The 14,597-nt window shown below is 49.2% G+C and overlaps 1 protein-coding gene across 1 annotated transcript; it reads right to left on the bottom strand.

The window, feature by feature from the left end:
* Nucleotides 1-323: 323 nt before the first annotated feature.
* On the bottom strand, nt 324-4,550 carry LOC123107892 (MLO-like protein 5). Its single transcript, XM_044529789.1, has 13 exons — nt 4,197-4,550; nt 4,039-4,096; nt 3,531-3,952; nt 3,329-3,445; nt 3,146-3,206; nt 2,948-3,036; nt 2,781-2,855; nt 2,610-2,698; nt 1,628-1,677; nt 1,498-1,538; nt 1,156-1,365; nt 996-1,063; nt 324-904 (listed from the first exon to the last, which is right to left on the bottom strand). The coding sequence occupies exons 1-13, from the start codon at nt 4,326-4,328 to the stop codon at nt 619-621; spliced, it is 1,698 nt and encodes a 565-aa protein (XP_044385724.1). The 5' UTR covers nt 4,329-4,550; the 3' UTR covers nt 324-618.
* Nucleotides 4,551-14,597: the final 10,047 nt, after the last annotated feature.

The following is a 14,597-nucleotide window of genomic DNA, read 5'->3' as shown; positions in this document are numbered from 1 at the left end:
TTGGATGGCTTCTGCCGTCCGGACATTATGGTCCGGAGGTATGCGGGCGGTTTGCGGGTCCGCCTTGAAGATGCAGAGCGAAAACCGGTGAATAACAAGTGAAAAATATCTTTCAAAGGTTTGAAAAAAACACACAGTATCCTGGAGAAGAGACGTTCTACAGACATGTCAATTAAACTTCAGTTGGGAGCTAGAAAAAACCAAATTCGACAATCAATTTGAAGTTGTGAACGCATGCATTTGAGCTCGAGTGGAAATGAAAATGAAAATGAAAACATAAGCAAACCAAAGGAGTACAATAACCGAAGTGCTGACAACGTCATTCATATCTGTTTGAACTGCAATCACACCTTTCAAGTTAGCAAATGATTAGTCGACATGAATACAACAACACCGGCCCTAGTTAAATTAAATTGTAGAAGTGATAATATAACAAGAAAAAAGATGCAACTCCTCCCTTCCTGCGTGTCCTACGTAAACTATGCACAGATGCATATACATATACACTGACACACATGTATAGACGTGTTTGCTTGCTGCTACGTACTGGTACAAAGAATCAAACAGTGTACTCGAATGGATCATGGGTCATGGATCCTGGGGCGCGTACATATGATATCATGGCGCGCCGTCGTCGCCCTGGCCTTGCTTCTGCGTGAGCGCGACGCCGGCGGTGCTGCCTTCGTCGCCGGCCTTGGGGCTGCCGGCGCGCGGGCTCCCCGAGGGCGACCCGGAGCCGTGCTTGGAGTTGGCCGCCGGCTTCTTCTTGACGCCGGCGCGCCAGCTCTTGAGCGCCTTGGAGGTCTGGTCGTCGAAGATGGACTGCTTCATGGTGGTCCCCATCTGCGACACCAGCGCGTAGAGCGGCAGCGTCACGTAGCTGCACAGCACCTGCACCACCGCCCTGCATGCATACACCGCCGGACAAGATCGTATCAGTCCCATGGATGGATGGATGGATCGATGCGAGCCAGAGATCTGGCTGGTCGGCTTACCCGAGGCAGAGCCGCGCGAAGACGAGCTTCTTGGAGTCGTTGAAGCAGGAATCCATCCCGTACTCGTACTGCACGCATCAAATCAAACCAAACGAAATCAAATCGAGCCGTTAAATTGATCGTCGACGAGATGGATGGTGGGACGGAGGAGGGAATTTACCAGGATCCAGAGGAAGTAGATGATCTGGAAGCCGTTCTGGAAGAGGGTGAAGTGGATGAGGAAGAGGACGAAGGTGGGGCGGCTGAACCAGAAGTAGCTGTCGCTGACCTGCACCAGCGGGATCCCCTGGATCACCGCGTGCCGCTCCGTGATGTCGATCGCCATCCGGCAGATGATCCCCTGCAGCTTCGTGCCCACCAGCAGGATGATCTGCCACCGTCCACGCCCATCAAAACCATCCACCAATTTGTAGTATGTTGTAAATGTTATACTCCATCAATCATTGATGGTAATGCATGACGACGCATGATTAATCAGGCCGAGAGAGAGAGATCGACTTACCACCAGCGGCATGATGGATATCCAGAGCATGCTGTGCAGCCCTGAAATCATTCGGTGTCGATCGAGAGGGAATCAATACCATGGAGTGGTTCGTTCAATGAGTGTACTAGTTAGATGATGATTCACTCACCGTTGATGTTGATGAGCAGGAAGGTGAGTGCAGACGCCCACAAAATAGGGCTGCCAAAAAAAAACCACAACGATAAGAGATTCAGTTTTTTGCTTTTTTTACTAGTAGTTGTGTATGTGCAATGCACTGCTAGGCAAGATATTGATTTTATTGCACATTAATATCAGGCAAAATATTACTCGCACGTTGATATTAGGCAGGATAAAATATTAAAATTATTAGGTACGAGCGGGCTGCGGCCCCGTTCTTGGAGCACCTCCCCACCACTGGCAAGACCGTCCGACAATGCCGGAAAAAGCCCCGTGAGTCCCATGCCGACGATGAGTCCATTTTCTCCCTACCCTGGATACCCTTGCGGTGATTTGGGGTGAGGACCGCAACCTAACCCTAGCCCGATGTGTCGTTGCCGGTTTGTTTTCCTCAGCCGCCATTGTCTAGTGCATGGTCGGGAGCGCCGTCCCAGGTCCATTTCTTGCACATGACTGGGGTAGGGCCGGTGTCGTCGACCTAGGTTGGGTTTGTCATGACAGGCGAGCTATGACGCTCTAGTGCGCTCGTGGGATGGGTTTCTCAGCCAGATCTGAGCGTGGATGGGTGGGGTTGCCGGTGATCTCAGCCCCAGCCAGATCAGATGATGCTGCGGGCTAGTGCCATTCTGGGGCTTCAGAAGGGGTGTGGTGGGTTCCTTTGGTGGACATGGACATGGATGGCAGGGTGCACAGTTAGCTCTCTAGTGAGCAATGCAACAACGGTACTAGTAGTTTCCTTTGGCGGCGTGGATGGCGGTAGGGGTCGTGCCCAGATCTCGACATTTAGGCCCCGGCCATGGTGGGCTTTAACTTGCAACCGGGGGGGAGCGGGGTGTCGCGTCCATCCTTTTACATGTGACTTTGTACCATTCGACAATGTGGCTTTATCTATAAAGCGGAACAAAAGCCTATTTTTCCCCATAAAGTTGGTGAAATGAGTTCTTTCCGTCCACCTGATCCCGACGATGACCTTGAAATCATCCTCGAGAGACCTCTTGATGTACTTCTGGAAATCAAACTTGCTGCCAGGAGCCAAATGAACCTGCAACAGCAAGACCATAATTACTCCACCATTCAGCAGCAAGATGAAGGATTTCTAGCCGACATGCTGCCTTAGTACTTACGTTGACGAAGCTGTGGCGCAACGCGCAGTAGTCAGCCCTCCGGACCGATCTAAAGAACTGCCTGAAGAAGTTGCTCTGCGCTCAAGGGTTGCATCCATGGGTCAGTAAAACGATGCAAGCATTTTGCTCTACCTGAAGGAAACATTTCGCTAGTCAATATAGCTTACGATGTAAAACGACGCCGGGGTCTTGTTGAGGACGTTCATGTGCTGCCTGACGAACGATGTCTCGTGCGTAAACCTGAACTGCGACGGATCTGCGGCAGCAATCGCGCCGCCGTTAGCTCAGAGGAAATTAAAACGTCAACGTGTGTGCTTGTGTTTTATAGCTCTGAAGAGTGAGTGAGAGAGAGTAAAATGATGTACCGTTAGTGACTTCTTCATCTTGGCCGGCCGCTTCTTTTTCCCACTCTTTCCATCCTCGTATCTGCAATCAGTTAATGATGAAATCATCACGCGTCCCTCGTGGCCTCGCACCGCAAATGAGGCGATGATCGAGTTAATGGTTAAGAAGAGAACGGCGATCAATTATGGGATTCCTAGAGAAACCTTGGCCCTGCCGAGTGCCATGGTGGTGGCACTGTAGCAGACATGGAACACGGCCAGGAAGAAGATGAAGATGTGCAGCTGGTGCAGAGCGTTTATCGATATGAGGGACACCTTCCCCTGCAATTTACGAAACGGTTTCAGGAATGGAATTCGTTCGTCTTACTGCCGGATGCAAAGATTAGATGAGATTGGTGCTGCTGACCGGGGGGCATTTGGTGTTCATGTTGGCCTCACTGAGCATCCTGTGGGGGACGCTGAAGGAGGTGGCCTCGCTGAGCATCCTGTGGGGGACGCTGAAGGAGGTGGCCTCGCTGAGCATCCTGTGGGGGACGCTGAAGGAGGTGGCCTCGCTGAGCATCCTGTGGGGGACGCTGAAGGAGGTGGCGGTGAAGGGATTGGTGCCGAGGCTGAAATGCTCCTCCGGCTGCTTAGCGCCGTGCTCCTCCTTGGCGCCGCCCGCGGGGGCGCCGTGGCCGCCGTCCTTGGCGATCTCGACCTCGACGGTGGCCTTCTTGAGGCGGCATGGGAGCATGGTGTCGGCGGCAGCCTCGGAGATGCAAATCTTGATGATGTAGCTCTGCCCGAACACCAGCAGCAGCGAGATGAACCCCAGCACCATCAGTTCTGCACCACATCATCAGCATCCATGTCGTTACGTGTCAGTAAATTCATAGACCATCGATGGCAACCCATGGTGCCTTCTTCCTCACCTGCCTTGACCTTCTCAAGGGCGTCCACCATGGCCTTCTTCTTCCTGTGCGCGAACCACTGAAACAACGAACCAACACCATGCGTTTGCATACATGTGAGCAGAGCAAACAAAAGCAGATTGCTTGGCAGGGCGACATGGATGGTCTGACTGACGGACCTCTCCGACTTTGTGGAGGCCCATCTCGAGGAGGATGGAGATGAGGACGATGACGCCGCAGACGGAGGCGACGGCCCATGTCGGCGTCTGGTCGAGCTCCCTCGAGTTGCCGCCCCCTCCTCCCCCGCTCATGTTTGCTCTGCTGCCGACCCGCGCTAGCTAGCTAGCCTGGTCGTCGGCCGCCGGCCGTTGCGTTCCGGCTTGAGGCGGCCGGCCGTTGCGTTCTGGCTTGAGACGGCCGGGATGAGAGGCGGGCAAAGGAGGGAGACGGGCGAGAGGGTGGCGCAGATAAACTGGAGACGGGGTCAAGGAGGAGGAAGAGGGCGTCAATGGCCGATCGAGTCGGAGATTCGCCGTTCTTCTTGCTCCGCGTGCGTGCATGCGTGGTGAGCGGAGGAGAAAGCGCTAGCTGCTCATTTGCAGACAGAGGCTGCGCGCGAACCACGCACGCTCCGTCAATAATTCTCTTCTCTTTATTTCCTGCTATATATATCCAGTCCGCGACACGTGGACACTAATTGCAACCATCCCGGCTCCAGCCGCACCGAGTAACAGAGGCTCACATGGGAAATTAAGACCTCCCAATGCAAAAATGCTTAGATGAGGCGCTAAGCATATTAAGGCACGTTCAATACATGGGCGCTTGCATAGACACTTAAGGAAATAAAAGAAATAAATAATCTCATAGCAGCGGTCTTAGCATCCTGGCAATGACAAGGCACAGGCGCTTATACGATGCAGTTTTGAGTGCTGGCATGGAAGAAAAAAAGGTATAGCGCCCGGTGCAAGAAGTGGAGTCGATGCCAGGACACATCCTGGGCTTAGCTGGGAATTAGAAAAAACGGCTGGGAAATTGGGTGTAACGACCAGGGATTTGATCCTAGCGCCTAGGCTAAGCGCCCCTATTGTAGGTGCCCTTAAATGCCTTAGCAACTCAATGTTGGAAATATGCTCTAGAGGCAATAATAAAATGGTTATTATTATATTTTCTTGTTCATGATAATTGTCTATTGTTCATGCTATAATTGTGTTATCCGGAAATCGTAATACATGTGTGAATACATAGACCACAACACGTCCCTAGTGAGCCTCTAGTTGACTAGCTCGTTGATCAAAGGATAGTCATGATTTCCTCACAATGGACATTGGATGTCATTGATAACGGGATCACACCATTAGGAGAATGATGTGATGGACAAGACCCAATCCTAAGCATAGCTCAAAGATCGTGTAGTTCGTTTTCTATAGCTTTTACGAATGTCAAGTATCATCTCTTTAGACCATGAGATTGTGCAACTCCCGGATACCGTAGGAGTGATTTGGGTGTGCCAAACGTCACAACGTAACTGGATGACTATAAAGGTGCACCATGGGTATCTCCGAAAGTGTCTGTTGGGTTGGCACGAATCGAGACTGGGATTTGTCACTCCGTATGACGGAGAGGTATCTCTGGGCCCACTCGGTAATGCATCATCATAATGAGCTCAATGTGACCAAGTGCTTGATCACGGGATCATGCATTACGGTACGAGTAAAGTGACTTGCCGGTAACGAGATTGAACGAGGTATTGGGATACCGACGATCGAGTCTCGGGTAAGTAACGTACCGATTGACAAAGGGAATTGTATACGGGATTGATTGAATCCTCGACATCGTGGTTCATCCGATGAGATCATCGAGGAGCATGTGGGAGCCAACATGGGTATCCAGATCCCGCTGTTGGTATTGACCGGAGAGTCGTCTCGGTCATGTCTGCGTGTCTCCCGAACCCATAGGGTCTACACACTTAAGGTTCAGTGACGCTGGGGTTGTTGAGATGTTAGTATGCGGTAACCCGAAAGTTGTTCGGAGTCCCGGATGAGATCCCGGACGTCACGAGGAGTTCCGGAATGGTCCGGAGGTGAAGAATTATATATAGGAAGTCCAGTTTCGGCCATCGGGAAAGTTTCAGGGGTCACCGGTATTGTACCGGGACCACCGGAAGGGTCCCGGGGGTCCACCGGGTGGGGCCACCTATCCCGGAGAGCCCCATGGGCTGAAGTGGGGAAGGGAACTAGCCCCTGGTGGGCTGGTGCGCCCCCCTTGGGCCTCCCCCTGCGCCTAGGGTTGGAAACCCTAGGGGTGGGGGCGCCCCACTTGGCTTGGGGGGCAAGCCACCCCCCTTGGCCGCCGCCTCCCTTGAGATTCAATCTCTAGGGCCGGCGCCCCCTAGGGGCCCTATATATAGTGGGGGGAGGAAGGGCAGCCGCACCCTAGCCCCTGGCACCTCCCTCTTCCTCCCGTGACACCTCTCCCTCTCGCTGAGCTTGGCGAAGCCCTGCCGAGATCACCGTTGTTTCCACCACCACACCGTCGTGCTGCTGGATCTCCATCAACCTCTCCTTCCCCCTTGCTGGATCAAGAAGGAGGAGACGTCTTCCCAACCGTACGTGTGTTGAACGCGGAGGTGCCGTCCGTTCGGCGCTAGGTCATCGGTGATTTGGATCACGACGAGTACGACTCCATCAGCCCCATTCTCTTGAACGCTTCCACTCGCGATCTACAAGGGTATGTAGATGCACTCCCCTTTCCCTCGTTGCTAGATAACTCCATAGATTGATCTTGGTGATGCATAGAAAATTTTAAATTCTGCTACGTTCCCCAACAGTGGCATCATGAGCTAGGTCTATGCGTCGTTTCTATGCACGAGTAGAACACAAGTTGTTGTGGGCGTTGATTTTGTCAATTTGCTTGCCGTTACTAGTCTTATCTTGATTCGGCGGCATCGTGGGATGAAGCGGCCCGGACCGACCTTACACGTACGCTTACGTGAGACTGGTTCCACCGACTGACATGCACTAGTTGCATAAGGTGGCTAGCGGGTATCTGTCTCTCCCACTTTAGTCGGATCGGATTCGATGAAAAGGGTCCTTACGAAGAGTAAATAGAAATTGGCATATCACGTTGTGGTTTTGGCGTAGGTAAGAAACGTTCTTGCTAGAAACCTATAGCATCCACGTAAAAACTTGCAACAACAATTAGAGGACGTCTAACTTGTTTTTGCAGCATGTGCCGTGTGATGTGATATGGCCAAAAGGATGTGATGAATGATATATGTGATGTATGAGATTGATCATGTTCTTGTAATAGGAATCACGACTTGCATGTTGATGAGTATGACAACCGGCAGGAGCCATAGGAGTTGTCTTAATTTATTTATGACCTGCGTGTCAACATAAACGTCATGTAATTACTTTACTTTATTGCTAAAGCATTAGCCATAGTAGTAGAAGGAATAGATGACGAGACAACTTCAAGAAGACACGATGATGGAGATCATGGTGTCATGCCGGTGACAACGATGATCATGGAGCCCCGAAGATGGAGATCAAAAGGAGCAAATGATATTGGCCATATCATGTCACTATTTGATTGCACGTGATGTTTATCATGTTTTACATCTTATTTGCTTAGAACGACGGTAGCTTAAATAAGATGATCCCTCGTAATAATTTCAAGAAAATGTTTCCCCTAACTATGCACCGTTGCGAAGGTTTGTTGTTTCGAAGCACCACGTGATGATCAGGTGTGATAGATTCTAACGTTCGAATACAACGGGTGTAAGCCAGATTTACACACGCAATACACTTAGGTTGACTTGACGAGCCTAGCATGTACAGACATGGCCTCGGAACACGGAAGACTGAAAGGTCGAGCATGAGTCGTATAGAAGATACGATCAACATGAAGATGTTCACCGATGTTAACTAGTCCGTCTCACGTGATGATCGGACACGGCCTAGTTGACTCAGATCATGTTTCACTTAGATGACTAGAGGGATGTCTATCTGAGTGGGAGTTCATTGAATAATTTGATTAGATGAACTTAATTATCATGAACTTAGTCTAAAATCTTTACAATATGTCTTGTAGATCAAATGGCCCACGTTGTCCTCAACTTCAACGCGTTCCTAGAGAAAAACAAGCTGAAAGATGATGGCAGCAACTATACGGACTGGGTCCGGAACCTGAGGATCATCCTCATAGCAGCCACGAAAGATTATGTCCTAGAAGTACCGCTAGGTGACGCACCCATCCCAGACAACCAAGACGTTATGAATGCTTGGCAGTCACGTGCTGATGATTACTCCCTCGTTCAGTGCGGCATGCTTTACAGCTTAGAACTGGGGCTCCAAAAGCGTTTTGAGCAACACGAAGCATATGAGATGTTCGAAGAGCTGAAAATGGTTTTCCAAGCTCATGCCCGGGTCGAGAGATATGAAGTCTCCGACAAGTTCTTCAGTTGTAAAATGGAGGAAAATAGTTCTGTCAGTGAGCACATACTCAAAATGTCTGGGTTGCATAAGCGCTTGACTCAGTTGGGAGTTAATCTCCCGGATGACGCGGTCATTGACAGAATCCTTCAGTCGCTTCCACCGAGCTACAAGAGCTTTGTGATGAACTTCAATATGCAGGAGATGGAAAAGACCATTCCTGAGGTATATTCAATGCTGAAATCAGCGGAGGTGGAGATCAAAAAGGAACATCAAGTGTTGATGGTTAATAGAACCACTAAGTTTAAGAAAGGCAAGGGTAAGAAGAACTTCAAGAAGGACGGCAAGGGGGTTGCCGCGCCCGGTAAGCAAGCTGTCGGGAAGAAGCCAAAGAATGGACCAAAGCCTGAGACTGAGTGTTTTTATTGCAAGGAAAGTGGTCACTGGAAGCGGAACTGCCCCAAATACTTAGCGGACAAGAAGGCCGGCAACACTAAAGGTATATGTGATATACATGTAATTGATGTGTACCTTACCAGTACTTGTAGTAGCTCCTGGGTATTTGATACTGGTGCGGTTGCTCACATTTGTAACTCAAAGCAGGAGCTGCGGAATAAACGGAGACTGGCGAGGGACGAGGTGACGATGCGCGTCGGGAATGGTTCCAAGGTTGATGTGATCGCCGTCGGCACGCTGCCTCTACATTTACCTACGGGATTAGTTTTAAACCTCAATAATTGTTATTTAGTGCCAGCTTTGAGCATGAACATTATATCAGGATCTCGTTTAATTCGAGATGGCTACTCATTTAAATCCGAGAATAATGGTTGTTCTATTTATATGAGAGATATGTTTTATGGTCATGCCCCGCTGGTGAATGGTTTATTCTTAATGAATCTCGAGCGTAATGTTACACATATTCATAGTGTGAATACTAAAAGATGTAAGGTTGATAATGATAGTCCCACATACTTGTGGCACTGCCGTCTTGGTCACATAGGTGTCAAACGCATGAAGAAGCTCCATGCGGATGGACTTTTGGAGTCTCTTGATTACGAATCATTTGACACGTGCGAACCATGCCTCATGGGTGAAATGACCAAGACTCCGTTCTCAGGAACAATGGAGCGAGCAACCAACTTATTGGAAATCATACATAGTGATGTGTGCGGTCCAATGAGCGTTGAGGCTCGCGGTGGCTATCGTTATGTTCTCACCCTCACTGATGACTTGAGTAGATATGGGTATGTCTACTTAATGAAACACAAGTCTAAGACCTTTGAAAAGTTCAAGGAATTTTAGAGTGAGGTTGAGAATCAACGTGACAGAAAAATCAAGTTCTTGCGATCACATCGTGGGGGAGAATACTTGAGTCACGAATTTGGCACACACTTAAGGAAATGTGGAATAGTTTCACAACTCACGCCACCTGGAACACCTCAGCGTAATGGTGTGTCCGAACGTCGTAATCGCACTCTATTGGATATGGTGCGATCTATGATGTCCCTTACCGATCTACCGCTGTCATTTTGGGGCTATACTTTAGAGACTGCCGCATTCACTTTAAATAGGGCTCCGTCGAAATCCGTTGAGACGACACCATATGAATTATGGTTTGGGAAGAAACCTAAGCTGTCTTTTCTAAAAGTTTGGGGATGCGATGCTTATGTCAAGAAACTTCAACCTGAAAAGCTCGAACCCAAGTCGGAAAAATGCGTCTTCATAGGATACCCTAAAGAAACTATTGGGTATACCTTCTACCTCAGATCCGAAGGAAAGATCTTTGTTGCCAAGAATGGATCCTTTCTAGAGAAATAGTTTCTCTCGAAAGAAGTAAGTGGGAGGAAAGTAGAACTAGATGAAGTGTTGCCTCTTGAACCGGAGAGTGGCGCAGCTCAAAAAATGTTCCTGAGGTGCCTGCACCGACTAGAGAGGAAGTTAATGATGATGATCATGAAACTTCAGATCAAGTTGCTACTGAACTTCGTAGGTCCACAAGGACACGTTCCGCACCAGAATGGTACGGCAACCCTGTCTTGGAAATCATGTTGTTAGACAACGGTGAACCTTCGAACTATGAAGAAGCGATGGCGGGCCCAGATTCCGACAAATGGCTGGAAGCCATGAAATCCGAGATAGGATCCATGTATGAAAACGAAGTATGGACTTTGACTGACTTGCCCGATGATCGGCGAGCCATAGAAAATAAATGGATCTTTAAGAAGAAGACATACACGGATGGTAATGTGACCATCTATAAAGCTCGACTTGTCGCTAAGGGTTATCGACAAGTTCAAGGGGTTGACTATGATGAGACTTTCTCACCCGTAGCGAAGCTGAAGTCCATCCGAATCATGTTAGCAATTGTTGCATTCTATGATTATGAGATATGGCAAATGGACGTCAAAACGACATTCCTTAATGGTTTCCTTAAGGAAGAATTGTATATGATGCAGCCGGAAGGTTTTGTCGATCCTAAGAATGCTGACAAGGTATGCAAGCTCCAAGGCTCGATCTATGGGCTGGTGCAAGCATCTCGGAGTTGGAACATTCGTTTTGATGAGATGATCAAAGCGTTTGGGTTTACGCAGACTTATGGAGAAGGCTGCATTTACAAGAAAGTGAGTGGGAGCTCTGTAGCATTTCTCATATTGTATGTGGATGACATACTGTTGATGGGAAATGATATAAAATTCTTGGAAAGTCTAAAGGCCTACTTGAACAAGTGTTTTTCAATGAAGGATCTTGGAGATGCTGCTTACATATTAGGCATCAAGATCTATAGAGATAGATCGAGACGCCTCATTGGTCTTTCACAGAGTACGTACCTTGACAAGATATTGAAGAAGTTCAATATGGATCAGTCAAAGAAGGGGTTCTTGCCTGTATTGCAAGGTACGAGATTGAGCACGGCTCAATGCCCGACCACGGCAGAAGATAGAGAAAAGATGAGTGTCGTACCCTATGCCTCGGCCATAGGGTCTATCATGTATGCTATGCTGTGTACCAGACCTGATGTAAACCTTGCCGTGAGTTTGGTAGGAAGGTACCAAAGTAATCCCGGCATGGAACACTGGACAGCGGTCAAGAATATCCTGAAGTACCTGAAGAGGACTAAGGATATGTTTCTCGTTTATGGAGGTGACGAAGAGCTCGTCGTAAAGGGTTACGTCGATGCTAGCTTCGACACAGATCTGAATGACTCTAAGTCACAAACCGGATACGTGTATATTTTGAATGGTGGGGCAGTAAGCTGGTGCAGTTGCAAGCAAAGCGTTGTGGCGGGATCTACATGTGAAGCGGAGTACATGGCAGCCTCGGAGGCAGCACACGAAGCAGTCTGGGTGAAGGAGTTCATTACCGACCTAGGAGTCATACCCAATGCGTCGAGCCCGATGACTCTCTTCTGTGACAACACTGGAGCTATTGCCCTTGCCAAGGAGCCCGGGTTTCACAAGAAGACCAGGCATATCAAGCGTCGCTTCAACTCCATTCGTGAAAGTGTTCAAAATGGAGATATAGAGATTTGTAAAGTACATACGGACCTGAATGTAGCAGATCCGTTGACTAAACCTCTCCCTAGAGCAAAACATGATCAACACCAGAATTCCATGGGTGTTCGATTCATCACAATGTAACTAGATTATTGACTCTAGTGCAAGTGGGAGACTGTTGGAAATATGCCCTAGAGGCAATAATAAAATGGTTATTATTATATTTCCTTGTTTGTGATAATTGTCTATTGTTCATGCTATAATTGTGTTATCCGGAAATCGTAATACATGTGTGAATACATAGTCCACAACACGCCCATAGTGAGCCTCTAGTTGACTAGCTCGTTGATCAAAAGATAGTCATGGTTTCCTGACTATGGACATTGGATGTCATTGATAACGGGATCACATCATTAGGAGAATGATGTGATGGACACGGCCCAATCCTAAGCATAGCTCAAAGATCGTGTAGTTCGTTTGCTATAGCTTTTCCGAATGTCAAGTGTCATATCCTTAGACCATGAGATTGTGCAACTCCCGGATACCGTAGGAGTGCTTTGGGTGTGCCAAACGTCACAACGTAACTGGGTGACTATAAAGGTGCACTACGGGTATCTCCGAAAGTGTCTGTTGGGTTGGCACGAATCGAGACTGGGATTTGTCACTCCGTATGACGGAGAGGTATCTCTGGGCCCACTCGGTAATGCATCATCATAATGAGCTCAATATGACCAAGTGGTTGATCACGGGATCATGCATTATGGTACGAGTAAAGTGACTTGCCCGTAATGAGATTGAACGAGGTATTGGGATACCGACGATCGAGTCTCGGGTAAGTAACGTACCGATTGACAAAGGGAATTGTATACGGGATTGATTGAATCCTCAACATCGTGGTTCACCCGATGAGATCATCGAGGAGCATGTGGGAGCCAACATGGGTATCCAGATCCTGCTGTTGGTTATTGACTGGAGAGTCGTCTTGGTCATGTCTGCGTGTCTCCCGAACCCGTAGGGTCTACACACTTAAGGTTCGGTGACGCTAGGGTTGTTGAGATGTTAGTATGCGGTAACCCGAAAGTTGTTCGGAGTCCCGGATGAGATCCCGGACGTCACGAGGAGTTCCGGAATGGTCCGGAGGTGAAGAATTATATATAGGAAGTCCAGTTTCGGCCATCGGGAAAGTTTCGGGGGTCACTGGTATTGTATCGGGACCACCGGAAGGGCCCCGGCGGTCCACCGGGTGGGGCCACCTATCCCGGAGGGCCCCATGGGCTGAAGTGGGGAAGGGAACCAGCCCCTGGTGGGCTGGTGCGCCCCCCTTGGGCCTCCCCCTGCGCCTAGGGTTGGAAACCCTAGGGGTGGGGGGCGCCCCACTTGGCTTGGGGGGCAAGCCACCCCCCTTGGCCGCCGCCCCCCCTTGAGATTCAATCTCTAGGGCCGGCGCCCCATAGGGGCCCTATATATAGTGGGGGGATGGAGGGCAGCCGCACCCTAGCCCCTGGCGCCTCCCTCTCCCTCCCGTGACACCTCTCCCTCTCGCTGAGCTTGGCGAAGCCCTGCCGAGATCACTGTTGTTTCCACCACCACGCCGTCGTGCTGCTGGATCTCCATCAACCTATCCTTCCCCCTTTCTGGATCAAGAAGGAGGAGACGTCTTCCCAACCGTACGTGTGTTGAACGCGGAGGTGCCAACCGTTCGGCGCTAGGTCATCGGTGATTTGGATCACGACGAGTACGACTCCATCAACCCCGTTCTCTTGAACGCTTCCGCTCGCGATCTACAAGGGTATGTAGATGCACTCCCCTTTTTCCCTCGTTGCTAGATAACTCCATAGATTGATCTTGGTGATGCGTAGAAAATTTTAAATTCTGCTACGTTCCCCAACACTCAAGTCCACAATGCAAATGTGTTAAGCTTTTGAGTGCTAAGGGCATCTACAACGCGGGCGCTTAGCCCAGGCACCAGGTTCTGTTTCCCGGTCGATTGGCTCGATTCCTAGTCGATCCCAGGAATTCGCTTGGCGTCGATGCCGCTCCTGTCATCGGGCGCTTGAGCCTTTTTTTTCCTGCATGCATCTGTTTTGACGAGAGTCAGGTCCTAGAACGTGTGCTAAAAATATTATCTAAGCGCTCAACCTGGCGCTCCTGCGTTGGAAAGGGAGACTCCTCCACTGATGCTTTTTGATTAATCTTTTTCTTAAATGATGCAAGCGCCCAAATAAGCGTCTATGCATTGAAAATGCCCTGAGCTTTGTGCATTTAATTTGTTGCAGACTCGGAATTGTGCTTCCACCTAGGTACACGTGCTTAGCACCGTTTCTTCCTGGGGTCACCAGACTACTCTCTCTTCTTAACTAGCATGCCACAGCATATTTTTTACTTAGTTGGCAACCTTAGCACCTGTACAAGGTGAAGCATTGGGAGGGGCCTAAAGGCATCTCTCCTAATGCAGGCATGTATCAGTCCCTAGGACGGTCTAGACACATTTTCTTTCAGACTAGTCACAATGGGAGTAACTTAACTAGTAACATCACACATTTCAATACAAGATTGCTTATGTGGCAGCTAATTAATGAGGAGAGAGGGATTTGTGGTAACTTAGATAGTTACTATAACATCACATATTTCAAGGCATAATGAGTCTATAGCC

This window comes from Triticum aestivum, chromosome 5A (genome assembly GCF_018294505.1).
Source record: "Triticum aestivum cultivar Chinese Spring chromosome 5A, IWGSC CS RefSeq v2.1, whole genome shotgun sequence".
Lineage (NCBI taxonomy): Eukaryota > Viridiplantae > Streptophyta > Magnoliopsida > Poales > Poaceae > Triticum > Triticum aestivum.
Note: the sequence above shows the minus strand (reverse complement) of the source record. Positions and strands in the feature narration are given on the sequence as shown.

What these genes read in the sequence shown, in the direction of transcription:
- LOC123107892 (XM_044529789.1), bottom strand. Translation starts at nt 4,328, where the DNA reads ATGAGCGGGGGAGGAGGGGGCGGCAACTCGAGGGAGCTCGACCAGACG. An exon ending in TGGCACTCGGCAGGGCCAAG is followed by an intron (nt 3,207 to 3,328) that starts GTTTCTCTAGGA and finishes AACTGATTGCAG; the next exon opens with ATACGAGGATGGAAAGAGTG. An exon ending in TATCCATCATGCCGCTGGTG is followed by an intron (nt 1,366 to 1,497) that starts GTAAGTCGATCT and finishes GGACGGTGGCAG; the next exon opens with ATCATCCTGCTGGTGGGCAC.